This window comes from Bufo gargarizans, chromosome 1 (genome assembly GCF_014858855.1).
Source record: "Bufo gargarizans isolate SCDJY-AF-19 chromosome 1, ASM1485885v1, whole genome shotgun sequence".
Lineage (NCBI taxonomy): Eukaryota > Metazoa > Chordata > Amphibia > Anura > Bufonidae > Bufo > Bufo gargarizans.
In genome coordinates this window covers 655,788,066-655,811,039 of record NC_058080.1, presented here as the reverse complement: position 1 = coordinate 655,811,039, position 22,974 = coordinate 655,788,066, and the positions used below count along the sequence as shown (strand labels likewise).

Below are 22,974 nucleotides of genomic sequence, written 5' to 3'. Positions count from 1 at the left end.
GGTGTACTTTTTGTTGTGTTGTGTGTTGAGTTATTTTGGGGACACACTAAATTTGCATGGTCATACAAGCTGTACACTGACAACTTTATATTGTATCAAAGTGTCAGATCTTCAGTGTTGTCTCATTAAAAGATAGATTAAAATATTTACCAAAATGTGAGGGGTTTTACTCACTTTTGTGAGATGCTGTATATCCCCAGGCTCAACGTGTCTATCTGTCTTATACTGCCCTCGAGGAGCAGCAGGCTATGACCAAATATAAGATGTTTTTTATGTCCTCTTGTGTCTAGTATAGAAGAACTGGAAATAAAAGGACATTAATAAAGGCTGCGTTCATATTCCTTGAAAGATAACATCTGGCTTCGTTCACAGTGTTTCATTCTAGAATATGTCAGCGCGTTCCATATCATTGATTTTCTCATCAGACATTCTGACTCTTCTACCCAATGTCATTTTGCTATTCAGGATATGTTGTAGAATTTCTTTCTGGCGTTGATGGGGCATTTGCAGTAACCTTATGACCAGCATTGATTATCTTCCTGATGTGTACGAGCCAATGCTGCTAAAGTGGTAAACGGAGAAAAACCTCACCATCAAAGGGCAAGTGTCTGGAAGCCTTCTTTAACCCCAAGTGCAGCTGCTAACAGTCCTGTATCTAATATACAGCTTTGCAGTTAGGCTACTTTCACATTAGCGTTTTTGCTGGATCCTGCAGAGTTCAGCAAAAACGCTTCCGTTACTGATGATACAACCATCTGCATCAGTTATGAATGGATCCGGTTGTATTATCTTTAACATAGCCAAGACGGATCCGTCATGGACTCCATAGAATTCAATGGGGGACGGGTCCGTTTTATATTGTGTCAGATAGTGTCGGAGTTAAACGGATCCGTCCCCATTCACATGCATTGTGGGTCATGACGGATCCATCTTGCTCCGCATCCCATGACGGAAAGAAAAACGCTGCTTGCTGCGGTTTGCTCTCCGGTATGGGAACGCAACGGAACGGAATGTATTTTGGAGCACTCCGTTCTGTTCAGCTACGTTTTGCCCCCATTGACAATGAATGGGGATAAAACTGAAGCGTTTTTTTTTCTGGTATTGAGACCCCATTGAAAGGGCAGTCATTTTTCTCTTCATAGTGATGGCTATGGAAGTTGGTAGATGAAGCACATTGATGTTTTGTGATTTCGTTTTATTTACAGAAAAAAATTATGGGTATCCACAGTTTTGGAATAGTTACAGTTTATGCAATTGCTAAATTTTGATTAATTTTATTATCACTTGCAGTATTCCTTAACATTGTCAGTTTTATTCATGATTTTTAGATTTAGTCGCTATCCAAGACATTTAGTGCTGAAGCCAGCAATATTTTTCAGATTTTGAAGACCATTATAAGAAATCTTACATTTGAACTGCTGGTGTACTGCTATCCTTCTGAGTGTTAGAATGTTTTTTTACTTAAAGTTTTTTTCCGGGACTTTTAACCCGCGAACCTGTCAAGAATCACTTTCTAGTGTACTCACCATTTGAAAGCACAGTGGACCTGCTGCTTTCAGAACCGGTCACATGGCTTGCCTCTTTGGAAAATATTGACTTCTGGCCATGTCACATTCATGTTCTTGGTTTAACTGAAAGGAGTGGCTCACTAATGCTGGTGGGTGGCACGGTGCTTAAAACTAAGAATTAAGGACGTTCTACCTTAATGTAAAGAGGATAGTGGAAAAAGTGAAGCGAGCACTCGCTCTATGGCAATACTCAGATTTATTAATATAAAATGCTTATTAATTGCACTTAAAAATACAATAAAACACTAAATGAAATAAAATAAAATAAAATAAAACTATAATAAGGTCGACCTTGATATGTCACTGAAATTCACATTTGTTGCATAGGGGACTTATTTAAACATATAAAACTTGCTAATACATAAACATCTTCCAATGGTGTCCAAATAAGTGGTAAGATAAAGATGAAGTGATAAATTATTAAAATAGTGAATTTTAAATAAAGTCCATAATGATAAATAGTGATAGTTGGTGAAGTGCGTAGGTGAAGAGGGCACCTATTGGGGTGCTGCGTGTCAATACACGCTGTTCAGTTTATGTTGCTTCCTATAGCAACCAAAAATGTCCGGGTTACTCGATGAGCTATGGTCCGCAACAGGCAGTATGATCCGTTGAAAAAGTTCAACTGTTCAAAGATAGTCTGATTCGACTCATCAACTGGAGTCTTACCTCTGTCTCGAGGATACAAACAATCTTACCTCCGAATAAAGAGGTTGCTGGTTTCGAACGCTGGAAAAGACTGCTAGGCTCACCGCGGCGTCTTCACGGCTTGCAGGAACTGACAGTCCAACCCGATATCGCGATAGTACGAGTGAGACTTGCGTCCGGTCTCAGTACTTACTCAGATGGTTAGAGCTGTTTCGCTGATTATCCGGTACCAGGTTCTTAAATTAATATTTCACTTTGTTGCATGGCCATGCAAAGTCCTTTACAAGGAGGTGTGAACGGAGTGTCTGATAGCCCAGACGCGTTTCGGGATATTACTAATCCCTTCCTCAGTGGTATATCTTGCACTCCTTACCTCCTCCTTTTTTATACGTTCATGAGGTCCTCTGTGAAACCCGGTTTCTATATTCCAGGATTGGAGTAATTTTAACCTTTTCGGCCATGTTGCGGTTCTAGTGCGTTTTTGTTGCGTTTTTTCTCTTATAGGTGCGTTTTCATTTGCTTAATCTTCTCATGATTCTAATCAGTTAGTAAACCCCAATAACAGATGTATATCTATAACTCATATGTTTAAACCATGATATATCATAAAAATATTCATAACATTAAAATTTAATAATAAAATTATAAAAATAGCAGTAATATAAGGTTCTAAATAAATTTGGTAAAAGCAGCATTATTCATATGAATATAAAAATGACAATAATATGAGGATTCAGATGAAATGTTGGCAGTGCTGTGTTCTTGACGTGGAGATGGTCGGTTGTGGTCAGGGTCCCAAACCAGAGGGGGGGTTCCAGCGCCGGTAAACGGCCAAACTTGGGACCCCCCATCGGGGATGGGGCCCCAACCCTTAAAGGAAACCAAACAGCTCCATGTCAGAATTCAGTCATTCTTAGTCCTGAAGTTTCCGGTCCTTGGAATGGACAGGCACACCATTTAAACGACCAGCATAGAGACAGTGCAGTGGATGGGGCTGTAATCCTGTGGACAGAATTCTACATCATCTATTGACACTTGCACATGTCCGCAGGATTACAGCGCCATCCACTGCACCGCCCCTATGCTGGCGCTGCCCTTATGCTGGTCCAAGAAAGGACGTGCACATCCATACAAGCCTGCCAGAGTTCATAGCCAGATAATGCTGCGCGCCGCTGGATCTCCATTGACTACAATAGGATTTTATTTTTTCATGTAACTTGCAGTTTTCACTTTGGTCACTGAGCTTTATCCGGCCACTTTCTGGCAGAAATGTCGGCTTTCGTCTGGACAAAAAGTCTTGCACGCAGGAGTTTTTGTCCAGCCTAAAGTCAGAATTTCTGCCAGAAAGTGGCCGGATAAAACTCCCTGACCAAAGTGAAAACTGCAAGTTACATGAAAAAATAAAATAAAATACAAAAAGTCTTTCAAAATATGTTTAACTAAAAAACTACTTTTAAACAGACAATGCATTTCTTAAAGGGAACCTGTCATGTGGATATTTGATTATAATCTAACTAATTATATACAATCATTAACTACTAAAAAGTGCCTTAGATGTATTCACTTACTGGTGTGACAGATGGTTACCTCATAATATACACACAAAGATGCCACATGCTGCATGCTAATGGCTGATGAGTCCAGAGTGATGTCAGTGAGTCCAGCGTTTTTTTAATTCAGAGCTTTAGCCACTCCCCTGCCCACCTGCTGCTGATTCATATGGAAATTAACTGTCAATCAGCAGCAGGTGGGCGGGAAGAGTCAGGAGCTCATAAATATTCATGACTCATCATTATCAGCTGGAGCTTTTCAATACAAGATGTTGGCAGATTGACTGGGTCAATTAAAGAAAGTGACCCAGCATTTTGCTAAGAGAATCAGTCACTTATTTATGTTGCCCTTAGTTAGGACACCATAAAACTGGTGACAGGTTCCCTTTAAGGTATTTTCCTATTAGACTCTACTGTGCACGAATATGGTGGGTAATGTGTAACTAATATATTTTATTTATCTCAGCTCCACAAGAAAGGCTTCTTTCACATTGGCGTTAGGTATGTCCGGCAGGCTGTTCTTGGCGTGCTACGTTTTTTGTCTGGTCGCCTCTCGGCATGTTTGCCATACTGAGGTTGCATCTCCAGCCCGTCCCCATTATAGTTAATGGGGCTGGGCGGACTTCCGGCAGCACACATGTGCAAACGTTAGTACGGACAGACCCAACGCCGGTGTGAAAGAAGCCTAAGTCCTGAAGTGTAAGTGTCATAACATTGGTGCATACATGATGGGCTGTATTCAGACAGCAGGTGGACTCCAATATTTTGGCTAAATCTGGGTATTTAAGAAAAAAAGAAATAACGTTGTGTGAATAAATCTGGAATATTCTTTGTATCTGGTGCACTTCAGTTTAGTGGCATCTTTGTCCTTTTTATGCAGGAATCATTGTCAATCTCACAACCATATAATAAAACCCACCAGCTGTGCCTTATTCATTGCGTGGGGGCTGATTAATCCTGACCTTTCTCGCTGATGACCTGTAATTTCAGTTCTTCAGTTTTCATTGATGAATTATTTACGTGTTTTAGCGTTCATTATTTCTTAGCGAGCATTGCACTGCTATTTATCCATTTAATAATAAGGAACAGGAAATAAATGTAAATACGGGACTGCTGTTTACCCATAGCATTTGATCCTAATGGCTGAGATGTATTCAAAATCATGTTATATATTCTTTTTTTGTTTCCTGCAGTGAAACCATCATGTTTCTCCATGAAATCTTTCACCAAGGTCTGAAAGCAAGAATTACTAATTGGCCTACTTTAATTTTAGGTACGTGAGTCTGTTTTGTATCCAAGTTAATAATATATGAATGAGGACTGCCAAGTTGAATGACTACTATCTACGTAGATTGCTGAAACGTGTGTATGGTTTCTTAAGATTCTTGCTTCATTTTAAAGTATCTGCTAAGATTGCCTTGCTTGTGTCACTAATTAGATGTCACTGATTCTTCTCTTTATGACCAATTCATTGCTGCAGATGAAGTGTCTGAGGAAATTAATTCTTTAAGTAGCAGATGAATGTTTTCTGAACTGATGCAACTTCATTTCACCAAGACACTTGCAGCTATTAATTTTATAACTAGAGCTTTCCTGTACCAGTTTTCTAATTTTCCATGCTTCATATTTAAAACTTGAAATACTTCAAGTTTTTAAGATAATGCAATGTAGAATTTTTAATAATGCTACTATGTACTAACCAGTACTGTACATAACACCGGACTGTACGACTGTGCTCAGCTATTACTGTACATAACACTGGACTGTACGACTGTGCTCAGCTATTACTGTACATAACACTGGACTGGACTGCTGTGCTCAGCTTTAACTGTACATAACACTGGACTGTACGACTGTGCTCAGCTATTACTGTACATAACACTGGACTGTACGACTGTGCTCAGCTATTACTGTACATAACACTGGACTGTACGACTGTGCTCAGCTATTACTGTACATAACACTGGACTGTACGACTGTGCTCAGCTATTACTGTACATAACACTGGACTGTACGACTGTGCTCAGCTATTACTGTACATAACACTGGACTGTACGACTGTGCTCAGCTATTACTGTACATAACACTGGACTGCTGTGCTCAGCTATTACTGTACATAACACTGGACTGGACTGCTGTGCTCAGCTATTACTGTACATAACACTGGACTGGACTGCTGTGCTCAGCTATTACTGTACATAACACTGGACTGTACGACTGTGCTCAGCTATTACTGTACATAACACTGGACTGTACGACTGTGCTCAGCTATTACTGTACATAACACTGGACTGTACGACTGTGCTCAGCTATTACTGTACATAACACTGGACTGTACGACTGTGCTCAGCTATTACTGTACATAACACTGGACTGCTGTGCTCAGCTATTACTGTACATAACACTGGACTGGACTGCTGTGCTCAGCTATTACTGTACATAACACTGGACTGGACTGCTGTGCTCAGCTATTACTGTACATAACACTGGTCTGCTGTGCTCAGCTATCTATTACTGTACATAACACTGGACTGCTGTGCTCAGCTATATTACTGTACATAACACTGGACTGGACTGCTGTGCTCAGCTATATTACTGTACATAACACTGTACTGCTGTGCTCAGCTATCTATTACTGTACATAACACTGGACTGTACTGCTGTGCTCAGCTATTACTGTACATAACACTGGACTGTACTGCTGTGCTCAGCTATCTATTACTGTACATAACACTGGACTGGACTGCTGTGCTCAGCTGCATATTACTGTACATAACACTGGGCTGTACTGCTGTGCTCAGCTGCGTATTACTGTGCATAACACTGGACTGCGGTGCTCAGCTATCTATTACTGTACATAACACTGGACTGGACTGCTGTGCTCAGCTATCTATTACTGTACATAACACTGGACTGCTGTGCTCAGCTATCTATTACTGTACATAACACTGGACTGGACTGCTGTGCTCAGCTGCGTATTACTGTACATAACACTGGGCTGTACTGCTGTGCTCAGCTGCGTATTACTGTGCATAACACTGGACTGGACTGCTGTGCTCAGCTATCTATTACTGTACATAACACTGGACTGGACTGCTGTGCTCAGCTATCTATTACTGTACATAACACTGGACTGCTGTGCTCAGCTATCTATTACTGTACATAACACTGGACTGCTGTGCTCAGCTATCTATTACTGTACATAACACTGGACTGCTGTGCTCAGCTATTACTACATATAACACACGTATCTGTGCATGGTATATTTTGGTTGTCTAAACCATTGATTCCTTTCAGTTATATAGTTATCGTGCGGCACGTGCAAGACGGCAGCTGTTTGTTCATGTTGAGTTAATTTCCATTAACAAATATTACAAGTACAACTGCTATACAAATCTCTTCTGGATGCAAATCTTCTTTACTACTCACAAGCAAATTATTAATGTGTATCAGTTTCTATGTGTTTTTTCTCAATAAGAGCTGTAGACTCTATGATCTCAAAATCGCTAAAGTGTGTTTTTGCGTTAAATAATCTTCAACTGTAAAGTATCATTTTCATGCAAGAAATCCCTATCCATAGTCTACCCACTAGTTACTATGACTAGTTCCACACTCAGTAAATAATGTCCACTTTTGTTTTTAAAAAGAACCCTATGTTGTTGGCTTTGTACATTAGGACCCATTTATGAGGATGGGCGTTTTAGACGCTGGTCTTAATAAAGGCCTCTGGTGGTGGTCCCGCCGAAATTATGAAGAGGCGCTGGCTCCTCCACCAGTTCAAAATTCCAGACCGCTTCCTTAATGCAGTGCAAAACCCCATTCACATTCTGGGAAAAACCTCTGCACAGATTTTAAAGGACATCTATGAAACTGGCTGACCTGTTGCATGTGTGTTTGGCAACTGAAGGCATCCGTGTTGGTCCCATGTTCATGTGTGGTTAGTTCACATATGTATTTCCTCCCGAACCCAAGCTAGTTGGCGATGCGTGTTGGGTGCTAGCATTTGTGATTTATTTCTCTTGTGGGTTTGCTGCAATACGTATTGTTTATTGCTATAGGAGACTGGTTGAAATGGTTGTGTATCATGACACTACCTTTTGTGTGTTCACATTTCTGTGATTTTATCCTTCATGTTTATTTGTACATGTTTATAATGGAATAAAGATGATTTTGTTTATGCCTCTTGGCTTTCAATCCACTCATTTGTAGGCACAAATCTTTCCAATATACAGTACTTTTTTCTATGTAAGTTCCACTCCTGGTTTTGGCTTCGAAATACTGATAAAAATACTGACAGTGTGAAAGCAGCCTTAGGCCTATTTCACACTGGCGTGTGCGCCCCTTTGCCGTATTGCGGACCGCATTTGCGGATCCGCAATACACGGGTGCCGTTCCGTGGGCATTCCGCATCACGGATGCGGACCCATTCACTTGAATGAGTCCGGAGATGCGGAATGGTGCGGAACGGAACCCCACGGAAGCACTACAGAGTGTTTCCGTGGGGTTTCGTAACGTACTTCCGTTCCGCAAAAGGATAGAACATGTCCTATCTTTTTGCGGAACGGCCGGATCGCGGACCTATTTAAGTGAATGGGTATGCGATCCGCTGCGGCTGCCCCGCGGACTGTGCTCGTGTATTGCGACCTGCATTTTGCGGGCCACAATACAGCAACGGGGCGCACATGCCAGTGTGAAAGAAGCCTTAGGGTGATGGCAGTTCCATTTACCTGCACGGTCCTTGTTTAGCTGCACATGTAGTATATCTGCACCTGAAACTGGCCAAAGACTAATGAAAATCAACCCCCATTTCCTGTACAAATGCATATTAATCTCTTTTTACTGGTGTATATCAGTTAGTGTGTTTTCCGTAGTCATAATAGATCCATCACCACACAATATTGATAATAGTTGTCCTCAAGGAAACAGTTCCTTAAAGTTATAGGAGTATTCCCATCACCCGCACCTACACTGAGAACAGAGCGGGGAAGGTGGTGGAGGGCACACTGTGCATGCGCAGCCGCCCTCCATTTATTTCGATGGGGCCGCGGCTCGCTCCCATTTACTTGTATGGGGAGAGTGCTTGGCAGTGGCTGGACCCCAGGTTCCTCCAGCTACCACACTCTGCTCTGTTCTCAGCGTAGGTGTGGGTCCCAGAGGTGAGACCCGCACCTATCAGACAGTGGAGGCATATCCTAGCAATATGCCCCCATTGTCTGAGATGGGAATACCCCTTTAACATGTACTTTCAAGAAACTTTTGACGTGTCATAGAGACCTATCAAAAGTTTTGATTGGTGGTACGAGTGCGGAGATTAGAGATGAGCTAATTTCTCACAAATTTGATTCGGCCGGTTTGCCGAATTTTTCAAAAAAATTCTGTTCAATCCAAATTTTTGCTTTAAAAAACTGCTATTTCCTAGCTGCAGAGAGCCTTTATATTGATGTAGAACACTGCCTTGCAGTAACACGCATAGGGAGTCTGCTGTGGTAGTGAAACAATACTGTGAGTCCATATGACATGCAGATGATAGGCGTCGCTCTTAGAATCACTGCACACTTGAGTTATTTGGGCAGTTACGGAGCCAAAACTGACCAAATAACTCAAGTGTGAACTCAACCTTAAAGGTCAATGTTAGCGTCAAGAAAAAGTGCACTCCTTTTACACAGTCGGCAGCTGATTCCAGATAGATTTCTACAGAACCTGTTCTATTAAACACTTATGCAAGTAGAGCCCCCCCCCCCCCCGACAGAGTGGAGAGGGTGTCAGTAGTAAGTTTGTGTTGACTTCAATGATTATTTTGCCCTTCCTCTGATCCATTAGAACAATAAACCCCATAAAACGGATCCTGTCTGTGGAGCATCCGCCTTCACTCGGTCAGCGTTTGCTCAGTAATCCATCAGTATTGCTAATGTAAAAAAAAAATTAGGAGCGGATCCAAAACAGAGATGACATGTGAATGGAATATTTGCATGTCTTCTGTGTTTTGTACCCACTCCTGCCTTTGGCTACCAAATCGTAAGCCAATTCTGATGCAAAATAGGGATCATGTCATGCAGGCCTTACAGCTGTTACATAGACAGGATCCATTGTACGTCTCATTCTTCCTTCCTTCTAACATATCAGAAGAAGGGTCAAATAATTGATGTTAGCCAGGCCGAAAGGCAAAATAGTGGCCCAGTCATGAAGTGGGGAGGGTGGGAACAGCATGAGAAGTCCACAGAGTGGCCCTATGACATAGTGGTGAGGTGGAAGCAGCATGAGAAGACCACAGAGTGGCACAATGACAGCATCTGGAGGTGGCAGCAGCATCAGGAGGAGGCCAAGGGGTGGCACAATGACAATGTGGAGGTGGCAGCAGCAGCATCAGGAGGAGGCCACAGGGTGGCACAATGACAGTGTGAAGGTGGCAGCTTCAGGAGACCACAGAGTGGTAAGCTGACAAAGTGTGGAGGTGGCAGCAGCATCAGAAGACCATAGAGTGGCAAGGTGACATAGTGTGTCGGTGGCAGTAGCATCAGGAGACCACAGAGTGGCAAGGTGACATAGTGTGGAGGTGTTAGCAGTATCAGGAGACCACAGAGTGGCAAGGTTACATAGTGTGGAGGTAGCAGCAGCATCAGGAGACCACAGAGTGACCCGGTGACAGAGTGGGGAGGTGGGTGGCAATACCAGTACCAGCTGAAGATGGTGGGTGAAAAAGGGAGCACTTGGCATCAGATGTGTGGCATCAGGTGGATGGCAGCATCAGAATAGTAGCTTAGACAGGTAGCCAGAAGAAACCGGTCTCTTTTGTCAAAGTGTTGTGTGGCACCATGGATGGTCTAGTCTGACGCATCAGGCATTGGTGGGTGGAAATCCTGGCTGATCCATGCCTGATTCATCTTGACAAGGGTCAGTCTCTCCACATTTTGGGTGGACAGGCGAGTTCTTCTTGGGGTAACTATGGCCCCTGCCACACTAAACACCCGCTCTGATGCCACACTACTAGCCAGGCAGGACAGCTTTTCCAGGGCAAACTCAGCTTTTCCAGGTCAACTGCGGCCACAAATCCAGTTTGGCTGCCCAGTAGTCCAGTGGATCTTCAATGTGGGGTGGTAGGGTGCTGTCCAAGTATGCCACCACCTGCTGGTTCAGGTCCTGCTCCAGGTCTAGCTGCTGCTGGGCAGTAGTTTCTTCACTAGGCGAGTGAAGAAAGCTGCTCATCAGCGACTCTAGATTCAAGTTGCTGCTGATGGAGCTGGAACTGCTCCTACCCCCCCCCCCCCCCCCCCACACACACACTCTGCCACAGCAGACTTGGCAGAGGAATAAGAGCGCAGGGGGCCTCCCCAGTCAGACCTGTGAGAGGATGGATGATGGCGCAGATAGGTCACCTGTGTATAAAAACCACCCATTTCACTACACATTGCTTGTGCTCCAATGTTTTCCTCCTCCTCCTCCAGTTCAGCCCCCATAGGGCTCATGTGGCCGTGAGATCTAGGCGCCACGTCTCCAGTCCCCTGACAAGCCAGATTTACCAGCATCTGTTCCAGGACTGAAGCAGTGGAATGACATTGTTCATCCCATAGTCCTGGCGACTGACAAATAATGTGGCCTCCTCAAAGGGCCTGAGAAAACGGCAGGTGTCACGCATGAGCTGCCACTGGCTGACATCGAAGTTACACAGGGGAGTACTCCTGTCCGTTTGGATCATCAAGAAATCGTTTATACCCTTTCTCTGTTCGTATAGTTGTTCCAACATATTGAGGGTGGAATTCCAACAGGTGGAAACGTTGCATATCAGCCTATGTTGGGGGGATGCTGTTCTGCCGCTGCAGCTCAAGGAGGGTGTACTTTGCAGTGTACGAGTGGCTGAAGTGCATGCAAAGTTTCCTGGCCATTTTTAGCATGTCTTGCAGATGGGTGGAAGACTTCAGGAACCGCTTGACAACCAGATTGAACATGTGTGCCATGCAGGGCGCATGGCTTAGCCCTCCTTGATGCAGTGCTGACACCATGTTCTTTATATTGTCGGTCACCATGGTTCCGATTTTGAGTTGTCACGGAGAAAGCCAGGAGTCGATTTCTTGAAGAAGGACACGGAGCAGTTCCTGCCCTGTGTGACTCCGTTCGCCCAGGCAAACGAGGTACAGAACAGCGTCACACCGCCGTACCCTGCACATGTGAATTGTCCCTGCAGTGGAGGCTGAGGTCACAGTGGAGGATGAGGAGGCAGAGGCTGACATTATCGCAGGACCAATGGCGTGAGAACGTGGAGGCGGAAGCGGCGTCACCTGGCCAAGTTGCTGGTGTGGCTGTGCAGGAATTACATTAACCCAGTGGGCTGTAAAGGACATGTATTGTCCATCACCGTAGTTAGAGCTCCACACTTCGGCGCTGTGGTGCACTTTGGCAGACACAGACAGGCTCAAGGACCTACCCACCTTCCTTTCTACATACATGTGCAGGGTTGGTACTGCCTTTTTGGCAAAGAAATGATGGCTTGGGACTCTCCACCTGGGCTCGGCACAAGCCGTCAGTTCTGTGAAAGGTGCAGAGTCCACCACTTGGAAAGGGAGGGACTGCAGCACCAGCAACTTGGCCAGGAGCACATTCAGCTTCTGCGCCATTGGATGAGTGCACGCATACTGTTGTCTCTTGGCAATCACTTCAGTGATCACCTATTGACAAGGAATAGGAGGAGGAGCAGGAGCATCAGGACCAGCAGATGATGTGAAGGACAGGCAAGCACCCTTTGGCTGAGGTGGTGGAGCCTTGACTGCCTGAAATCAGGTGCGTGCCACTGGGTGATGCAGCGGTTGCTGCGGCAGGCTGGACCGCCACATCGGAACCACGGTTCTCCCAGGCCACATTGTGACGCTGCATATGTTGACGCAGGGCCGTGGTGCCAACATTGGCACCCTGGCCACGCTTTACCTTCTGCCCACAGATTCTACAAATGGCCATGTTCACCTCCTTCGGCAGCTTAACAAAAAACTGACACACCACCGAGTGGGTGATTTTACCCCCAACACTCCACACTGACTGACTGCTGCCACCCCTGCTTCCGTGAACCCCTGCATCACTACTTTCCGGGCAGATAGGCTCCTGCGAAGCGGGTGGTCTACCGCTGGCATGTTTGGCTCGTGACTTCCCACTGCTGCCACCCTGCTGACTCCTGGTCACGGTAGCAACTTGCTGGCTCCACCGCTGCCTCACGGATAAGCTGCCACCCTCTTCTCCCGATGATGATGAAGCACCTAATTCACCCAGCTCCCAAGTGCGATCATCTACATCATCATCATCATCATCGAGTACTGTCTGCACGTCACTGATGTCCTCTTCAATGGTTTCTGGGTCAGGAGCCTCACCGCTCGCAACACCAGCTCCCACGCCACTCTCCTCATCCCTACTTGCTGGAGGAAACGGCGGATGTCTCCTCCACATCCTGGCTGGCCAGTAGCTGCTGACTGTCCTCTAGTAGCTCGTCCTTGCTATATAGTGGAGCTGAGCCCACAGCATTTAATACTTCTCCGGCTGAGGGAACAGAAAAGGACAGAGGCATGTTAAGGACAGGTGAGGGCACAGTGCCTGCTCCCAGCCATGCTAACTTAGGGTTAGTACTTTTTTACTACTGAGGAAGGAACAAGCGTTCCGAAACGCGTCTAGTGTGTATTGGACTTCAACAAAGCGGTATTATAATTGTCTCTGCTTTAGCACTATTGGATATCAGTTTATATTTAGTGCCATTATAGCTGGTTACCGCAAGCCAGAGAGTGGGTTAAACTCTGCTAAATGTAGCTAGTGCTGGTGCTAGCACAGGTTGGAGTCTGCTACATCTATTGTGTTCCAATTGGCACAGCTAGCACATGTTGCACTGACCCCTTGCACCTTGTTATCACAAGCCAGAGAGTGGACTAAACTCTGCTATATTCAACCAGTGCCGCCGTTAGTACAAGCTGGATCTGCTACATCTACTGTGTTCTAATTAGCACGGCTAGCACTTGCTGCATTGACCTTTGGCACCTTGTTGTGTCCACTCCCGAGATCTTGCTGTGTCTACTCCTGGTTTTGAGATCTGTACTGGCGGAACTACATCGCATCGACTAGCATGTGGGACGCTATGCTGGCCGCGCACGCATCGAGGAGAGACATAGCAGAAGGGGTGCGCAAACAAACAGAGCGCTCCTAAGGGAGGAAGATTGAGTGCTGGCAAGTCAGCGGAGCTGAGCGCAATCTAAGGAACATAACAAGCTGAACCAGGAGGTTCCAACAACTGGTAATGTAGCATTGCGGCCAAAATTGAATATTGGTGACAACATAGCCCGCAGAAGGAACAAAAAGCCATACAAATTATTAACTTTGCCGGGGAGACTAATAGTTATGGGTAAATTTTTACCGCTGTGGTAATATATTACCGTTAGAAGCCATAGTATATTATTGGAGTACAGTCTTAATCATATGCGTGAGCTCCGCATTTTTATATGTTTACTGTTGCTGGAATGAATAATGATTGATGCCTTACATGGAATTATATGATGTTTATTTTACAATAAATGTGTTAGTATAATTGTGGTGATAATAAATGGTATTTGTATGCAAAAGTACTGTGAGCCAGCCGTTTAATAGATTATTCATTTGTGTGATTATGGCCAGCTGGTAACTGGTAGGCTGAGCTCCAGTAGTTTGTTGGTTGAGCTTCTCTATAGTGTATTAACTTATGATTATGTCTGACAAACCCACCAACTCTTGGCTGGGGGTATCTGTCACTTGGGATGAAGTGGATAACAGAGTCAACCATTCAAGAACTGCTGGGTTGCTGTTCAAGACACGACCGCTAGATGACACTGGGAGTTAAGGCCTCTCGCTGAGACTCCTGCTGCCACGCTCCCTTACTCTGCTGCGACCTTTGCCTGCGCCAGATATTTTTAGGCCTCTGTCACTCCCCTGTGCAGGGCCTAGCACTTATCTGTCTGACATACTGTTAGATCAAATAAATAAAAAGTAAATTAAATCACCCCACAAAAGTCTGTAATTTTCTCACTTCACTTCTCACTAATAAGCTCTGAATTTTTTTCCACTAATGCAAGCAAAAATGGGCTTTAGAACATATGACTGCACCGCTGAATGGCAAATAGGCCCTTATTTTTTCCACTTATACATGCCACAAAAGGCTTTAGAACATACAACTGCACCTCTGAACAGCAAATACAGTGTATATATATTTGTTGTCACTAATACATGGCAAAAGGGGCTTTGCAACATATAACTGCACCGCTGAACGGCAAATATATATTTTTTTGCCACCAATACATGCCAAAAAGGGCTTTAGAACATATAACTGCACCGCTGAACGGCAAATATATATAATTTTTTGCCACTAATACACGCCAAAAAGGGCTGTAATTTTCTCACTTCACCACACAACGGCAAATACTTTTTTTTTGTGCCACTAATATACGCAAAAAAGGGCTTTAGAACATATAACTGCACTGCTGAACAGCAAATAGGCCCTTATTTTCTTCCTTTTATACCCTCCACAAAAGGCTTTAGAAAATATAACTACACCACTGAACGGCAAATAATATATATATTTTTTGCCACTAATACACGCCAAAAAGGGCTTTAGAACATATACTGTAACTGCATCGCTGAACGGCAAATGTGCCCTCTTTTTCCACTTATACGGCAAATAGGCCCTCTTTTTCCACTTATACACGCCACAAAAGGCTTTAGAACATATAACTGCACCGCTGAACGGCAAATAATATAGATTTTTTTGCCACTAATACACGCTGTAAAGGGCTGTAATTTTCTCACTTCACCACACAATGGCTAATAAGCCTTTTTTTCCTCACTACTACAAGCCCAAAAATGTTTAAGAACATATAACTGCACCGCACAAGGGCTAATAAGATGTAGAAATATGTACTTGTAATAATTCCTGTTAATGGCTGTATCAAACAGCACTTGGACCCCAATAACTAGAACGGTTTGCTGGAATTACAGAGCTGTAAAATGGCAATTTAGATCCGCAGTCAGTGCAGCAAGGTGTAATGGGATTGGTCCTATTACCCAGGCTGTAACCTCCCCTACTGAACCCTGTTCTGCTTCAATACTGTGGAAAGATGACTCCCTATCCTTTCCCTGAACTTCTATACAGCAAAATAAGTTTCAAAGTATTTTCTACCACTGTCCCTAGCGCCTGCTGACGTCTCTCCCTGCACTAAGTACAGTGGAAAATGGCTGAATCCAAGATGGCTGAGGCTATTTATAGGGCTGTGACATCACAGTGCTGGTTGGCTGCTGATTGGCTGCATGCATGGCATTGTGGGTGACCCTCGTTCCCAGAGTTCTTTGCTCCATGTCCTAACACGTGCAGCAGCCATTTTAGGGAAAAAATGCGATTTGTTACCACGAAATGTGCAGAAATTCGGATTCGGTGCAAATCGAATTTTTCCTGAAATTAGGATCGAATTCCACTTTGTCAACATCGATTCGCTCATCTCTAGCTAAGACCCTCACTAATTGCTAAAACGATAATATAGAAGTGCTCAGACAGCGCTGTCTCTCCTCACTGCTGAAAATGGGCTCAATAGAAAGTCTATAGGCCAGTTCCCAGTCTGTGTTTAGCAACGAGGAAAGACGGTGGTTGTTTTAGCTATCGGTGGGGTCAGAACTCAGACCCCTACTTATCAAAACCTTTCATACTAGGAGATACCAAAGGTTTTTTGAAAGTACAGTTGCACTTTAAGTGGATAGGGGGAGAAAATGGTCTTATACACAAAGGTCTCGCCTCAAGGTGCCTCAGGGCCCAGAAACTTTCACCACTTACACAATGTTATTGAAATATATCAAATAGTTCAGTCTGTGAGCTCCTGCACTATTCCAATATTCTCTTCATTTGCAAAGTTCTCCCACTGCTCTGAGGTGTATCTCCTCATCGATTACTACCATACTGCTCCAACTTCTTGGCCTCTGTGCCAGAGACATCCTCTCCTCCAACTTGGAGCTTTAGGTGCCTCCAGCAGTCAAACTTCTTCATTGCTGTCTTAGGCCTCATGCACACGGCTGTTGCCCGGCCGTGGCCGTATTGCGGCCCACAAACAGCGGGTCCGCAATATGCGGGCACCGGCCGTGTGCTCCCCACATCACGGATGCAGACCTATTCACTTGAATGGGTCCCCGTCTGGAGCTGTGGTGCGGAATGGGGGCACGGAACCCCACAGAAGCACTATGGAGTGTTTCCGTGGGGTTTCTCTCCATGCCTCCACACCGGAAAAAAATAGAACATGCGGTCCCTAATGCATTTAACGGCCGCACAATGGCCGTGTGCATGAGGCCTTAATGCAGTGTCTTAAAGGGGTTATCCCACTTAGCGTTTTTATACTTACCTGCTGCCACCGCGCGTTCACTTACTGGATTCTGGCTGGGGGCAGGCTTCATCTTGATTGAAGTCTTCTCCCGGCCGTGCCGCGCGCTGGACTGAATGCGCACGCCGCCGCGCATGCGCAATGGTGACTTATTCCTACAGAGCCGGCGTGCGCGTTCGCAGCTCTGTACTATTCTGGCTGGGAAGAAGTCACTGTCGCGCATGCGCGGCAGCGTGCGCGTTCAGAACAGCGAGCGGACCGGCCGGGAGAAAAGGAGTCGTCTTCTGGGCAAGCGCGACCTTCCGGCTTTTGGAGAAGAGCAGTGGTCGTAACCAGGGGAGACCGAGTCACAACAATCAGGTAAGTGGGTATGAATTTTATCCTAATCGGTGGGGATTTGTTAATAAAGTATATTTACAAAAATGATCACTGTCAAATTATTAACAGATTTAACAGTGATCATTATGATGTATCCCATCATAATGATCACTGTTAAATCTGTTAATAATTTGACAGTGATCATTTTTGTAAATATACTTTATTAACAAATCCCCACCGATTAGGATAAAATTCATACCCACTTACCTGATTGTTGTGACTCGGTCTCCCCTGGTTACGACCACTGCTCTTCTCCAAAAGCCGGAAGGTCGCGCTTGCCCAGAAGACGACCCCTTTAATGCTGGATCATAAATCTGATGCATCTGTAGATGGTCTAGATTATGTCACCTATTAGTCAAAAATATGTCCACAGATCCTGAAAATCTTCCCAAATGCAGGAAAATTCTGTCCACCAAAAACTTTAGACCAATTCAAAGTTGGTGTAATCTGCACTACTTTTATGTGCTAAACTCATGGATGTATTTTAAAGATAGAGAAAAGCTGGCCACACCCACATTATAGCATCTGTCAGCATGATCAACCCTGTTCAACCAGACACACTGAATGGTAGGGTCGATCATGTTAATTAAATTGATACCTCGTTTATGTCTGTACAGTGCCCCATACCAGAAATACTCCAATTTTATCAATATGCTATTTGGAACACTGAGGGGCCGGCCAGAGCCCTTGGATCAGCAGTTTGTGAACACCCCTGTGGCCTTAGCCACTTCCCTTATCCCATGGATTGACAAGGCTAGATAGCTTAGGGAAGGGGGCGGGGCTAAGGCTGCAGGGGTTTTTACAAACTGGTGCTCTAAGGGCCTTGGCAAGCCCCTCAGTGTTCCAATAGTTAATTAATATATTAAATAAAAATTTATAAAATTTCAGTTTTCTCTGGAATGGTGTATTATACAAGATGACGTTTTAATCAGCATGATCAACCCTACCATGCAGTGAGCCTGGTTTAATAGAGTTGATCATGCTTAACAGGAAATGTTAAGGAGAATGTGTCTAAAATGAGATGCACCAAAACTTTGGTGCAAACGACACTATGAAAGTAGCACGCTTATATGGGCCATTGTGTCAGACATGTACATTATGTCATTTTGCAATAGTTTTGTTCAGTTTGTTTAGCTCAAATGTTAATGCAAATTTGGCATGTATTAAGCCATGCCTTCTCCACCATTAAGCCACTTGTTTTCCACCTAATTTTCAGTCAAGTGAAAAATATGGTGCACAGACTCTGTGACAGAATTGTGGCTCAGTTTGACCAAGATTTCTGGCCCCAATATTGCCAAATGACATGAACATAGAATTACGTTTGGACTGTTTTGTTAGGAATTGAGTTTTAGGTATTTTATACTATAGGTATGTATGGGTACTCTGCAATGTCTTTTTATCGTAACGAGATGCTGATTCACAGATGAAGCCATAATGGCGAAACCGGTTGGGTACCATCTGTGATCCTTATGTTCTGATGTTAGATGTTCACTTCTCGTGTAAGTTGAAGAAAGCAGTGGGGTTTCCCTTTTGAATCAGAATCCATGCACTGTCTCCTTTCTGTGTAATCTCATGTGTAATCAGAACAGGAATTAACTAAGGCACCTACAACTTTGGAAGAAGTTTGACTGTTGGAGGCACCTCTAGCTACAGGTTGAAGGACAGCATGTATCTAACAAGGATGCTGAGATAAAGAAGTTTGAACAGCATGGTAGCGATCGATGAAGAGATAGATCTTAGAGTGGTGAGGGAACTCCATGATTGAAAAGTTTTCCATCAACAATATTGGAAAAGTTAGAGAGTTCATGTCTATTTTCATAACATTGTGAGTGGTTAAAATTTTCTGGGCCTTGTAGTACCACCAAGGAGTTGACAGACCCCTGAGACCTCTGTGCATAAAATAATTTTTTTGTGGGGTACTATCTCTCCTTCAGGAGGAGACTTATCGGCCATAGGCTTGAGTAGACTTATAGGCCATACATGCTCCTCTAGACTTCTGGGAAGAAAGGGATGTAAATGAGCTCGTAACAAGCTCTTCCTCTAATGCCACCAGATGTAAGACTGCTATCCTATAATTCAGTGTTCAACCCTCTAAATAGGCCTTGAGACATGATATTACACGGATATTAAATAATCCAGCAACTCATCTACAGACAGCTGTTTCGGATCAATTGCCCTTCATCAGAGCAGAGAGTACTGGCTTAACTGGGTGAGAGTCAGGATTTGGGGGGTACTATTTCTCCTTGGGGACAGAGCACCTTAATTGGCGTGAGGAGACTTTTATAGGGGAAGAAAGGGATGCAAATGAGCTCTTAACAAGCTCTGCCTCTAATGCCACCAGATGTAAGGCATACAATTATTTTCTCCTACTAACCACTTAAGGATCGATCACTGTCTCTTCTTGGTGCTGAAGACAGACCAGAGACTGTCTCATAGACTTTCTATTGAGTCCGTCTTCAGCAGTGAGGAAAGACAAGCAGCGCTTCTATCTCCTTATTTTAGTGATCGGCAGGAGTCTCAGCACACGGACAACGGTCAAAACCTTTTAAGTCACTTTAACAGCTCCCATACACTATTGTCAGTTGATCCTACCAATAAAAGTGGTTTTGGCAAACTCTATAATGTGTATGGGAAGCTCCCGACTCTTCCTCGACAGATGATGTCAAAGGAGAGAAGGATCAGGAGAAATTAATATTTTTGCCTGATCCTATTCTTCTGGGAGATAAGCCATCAGAAGTGTCCGGCAGCAGCTTTCTCCACTCTCCTCATTGGGTGCACATAAATTTTTGATCGAGGTGTATGTGTATGTGTATGGGGAAGCCAGGAGGAAATTGGGAGAGATAGCTGTTGGCCAAGCGATCGTTTGTCCGAAAGCTATTGATTGTGCATGGGGGCCTTTGGGAACCGTTTTCTAGAGGACGCCTATTAATATTGTATAGTGATGGATTTCTGATAACTGTCACGGTCATATTTGTGTTTGACCGTGACGTGGTTGCCATGCAGACTGGTTGCCAGGGGCAATGTGTAGTTTTTGGTTTGCACATGAACTTCCCCTTTACAGTGTGTCTCCCTACTGTTTGGTGAGCAAGGGGTTATTCTTCTGGCTAGTGGGGATTAAGGTGTTTCCTGGGTGTGGCCTCAAGCTGGATATAAACCTGTTGCTTGCTGGGTGCAGTTGTACTACAGCCTTGCTTGGTGTTGGTGCTTTGCTCCTTGCCTGTGTGTTCCAGCACAGTCCTTGAGGGCCACCTTATGGAACATAAATTGTCCTCCCTTTTGTACCTTTTACCCTTACTTGTTTTATGTGTGGTGTGGGTTTATGTTCTGGGTGTGTGTAGCGTTTTGTTGGTTGTTACATGTTTGGGCTGTTGTTGGGGTTGGTCCCTGCATGTATGCTATATGTTACCCGGTATGTTGATACCTCCGTGAGGGTATGTTGATACCTCCGTGAGAGGCTGGTTTCCCAGAGGGGTTAACCATTAGTCTGTATGCAGTGCTGTCTGGGGCTGCCGTGCTCTTTGCGGCATGGGGTCCTGGCAGTATCAGGAGTGTTGGATACCTGTGTGTGTGTGTGTGTGTTGTCTGTACGGTGTCCTGTTTGGTGTGTGGGCACCTTTACTTATGCTTGTGTTCCAGTCGTTGTCGAATCGGCAGGTAAGTGAGTTTTCCGGTGTTCTTACCTGCCGATCCAGATGCTGCATATGGTCATTTCCCTTCCACCTGTTGCTAGGCAGCTGGAGACTCCGGTTTGTCTGAGTCCCTGAGGAACCGGTTGTCTCCTATTCTTGACCCCCTATGCCAGGGACCGTCGGGGTCAGCAGGATCCAGGTTCCAGTGCATGAGCCCTCCCACCTTCAGGGTTTGCTCATGCGGTCAGGAGATCAGGGTCAGGATTAGGGCGGCTGTAGGTTGTGGCCTGCTCCCTTCATTGTTGTATGGCCTAGTAACAGATCCTACTATGCGGTGGGGGGTTTCCCCCACTCCCCACCGTGACAATAACTCAGGAAAACACACTAGCAGATTTTGCTTGATATGGCCCAACACTGATAATGTATTGTAATCTGAATAGTGGAAGTCAGAAATATGTTGTTGTTTCAATAGTAGAATAACTGCGCTCTATTTCACTTGATATTGTGAAATTTGAAAACAGCTGTGATTTGCAGTAAAACCTCATGTCCGAGTCACCCTTTGAGATGCACTTAATGTTTTGAGTTTGGCGTCACTCAATATCGGGCAACAATCAGACAACAACATAAATCTGAAAATATTATTTTATATTCGCAACATGTTGCATAAAAATCACAATAAAATACAATAAAATTACAATGAAATTATAATATATAACCATATAAAAACATATAGAACGTGATCCCCTCTAAAAGCGCTAATTAGTCTGTCTGGCTTTAATGTGCGGTTTCCCTGATAGCCACCAGGGTAAAGCCAAGGGAACAGTTGCGTTGTAAAAGAGTCACAATGAGTTTTTTGTATTGATACAATATTGCTTGGGAGTTTAAATGTACTTTACCACTCCTATGGGTTGGATTTCCTGTAAGATGCAGTCGCTCTGTGAGCTACGTGGAAATGTAAGTCCGATCTCTTTAGATTAAAACACCCGGCTGTTTGACGATGATCTTTGTTACTTTGGCCTTCCAGGACCTGCTTGTGGCGTCCCACGTGGTGCTACTGGATAGGTCACGTGACTTTCGATTCCAGGCGGGGTTTTCAAATCTGTTCAGTATCCGATCATAGATGTTAAATGCTTCCTTTTCTTGTCCCTCACTGTCTGCAAACCAAACGCGTTTCGGGGTACAGCAGCCCCTTCCTCAGTGGTACCACTGAGGAAGGGGCTGCTGTACCCCGAAACGCGTTTGGTTTGCAGACAGTGAGGGACAAGAAAAGGAAGCATTTAACATCTATGATCGGATACTGAACAGATTTGAAAACCCCGCCTGGAATCGAAAGTCACGTGACCTATCCAGTAGCACCACGTGGGACGCCACAAGCAGGTCCTGGAAGGCCAAAGTAACAAAGATCATCGTCAAACAGCCGGGTGTTTTAATCTAAAGAGATCGGACTTACATTTCCACGTAGCTCACAGAGCGACTGCATCTTACAGGAAATCCAACCCATAGGAGTGGTAAAGTACATTTAAACTCCCAAGCAATATTGTATCAATACAAAAAACTCATTGTGACTCTTTTACAACGCAACTGTTCCCTTGGCTTTACCCTGGTGGCTATCAGGGAAACCGCACATTAAAGCCAGACAGACTAATTAGCGCTTTTAGAGGGGATCACGTTCTATATGTTTTTATATGGTTATATATTATAATTTCATTGTAATTTTATTGTATTTTATTGTGATTTTTATGCAACATGTTGCGAATATAAAATAATATTTTCAGATTTATGTTGTTGTCTGATTGTTGCCCGATATTGAGTGACGCCAAACTCTATTTTCTTTAACTGTATTTTATCA

The 22,974-nt window shown here is 44.3% G+C and overlaps 1 protein-coding gene across 2 annotated transcripts in view; it reads left to right on the top strand.

Annotated features, from left to right (window-relative positions):
- Window positions 1-22,974, top strand: part of RASGRF2 (Ras protein specific guanine nucleotide releasing factor 2) — a 376,997-nt gene that overhangs the window by 225,330 nt on the left and 128,693 nt on the right. For both annotated transcript variants that reach the window (XM_044276023.1, XM_044276022.1), the window contains exon 6: window positions 4,960-5,039. In XM_044276023.1, the coding sequence (XP_044131958.1) occupies window positions 4,960-5,039 (80 nt within the window). The remainder of the gene's footprint in view (window positions 1-4,959; window positions 5,040-22,974) is intronic.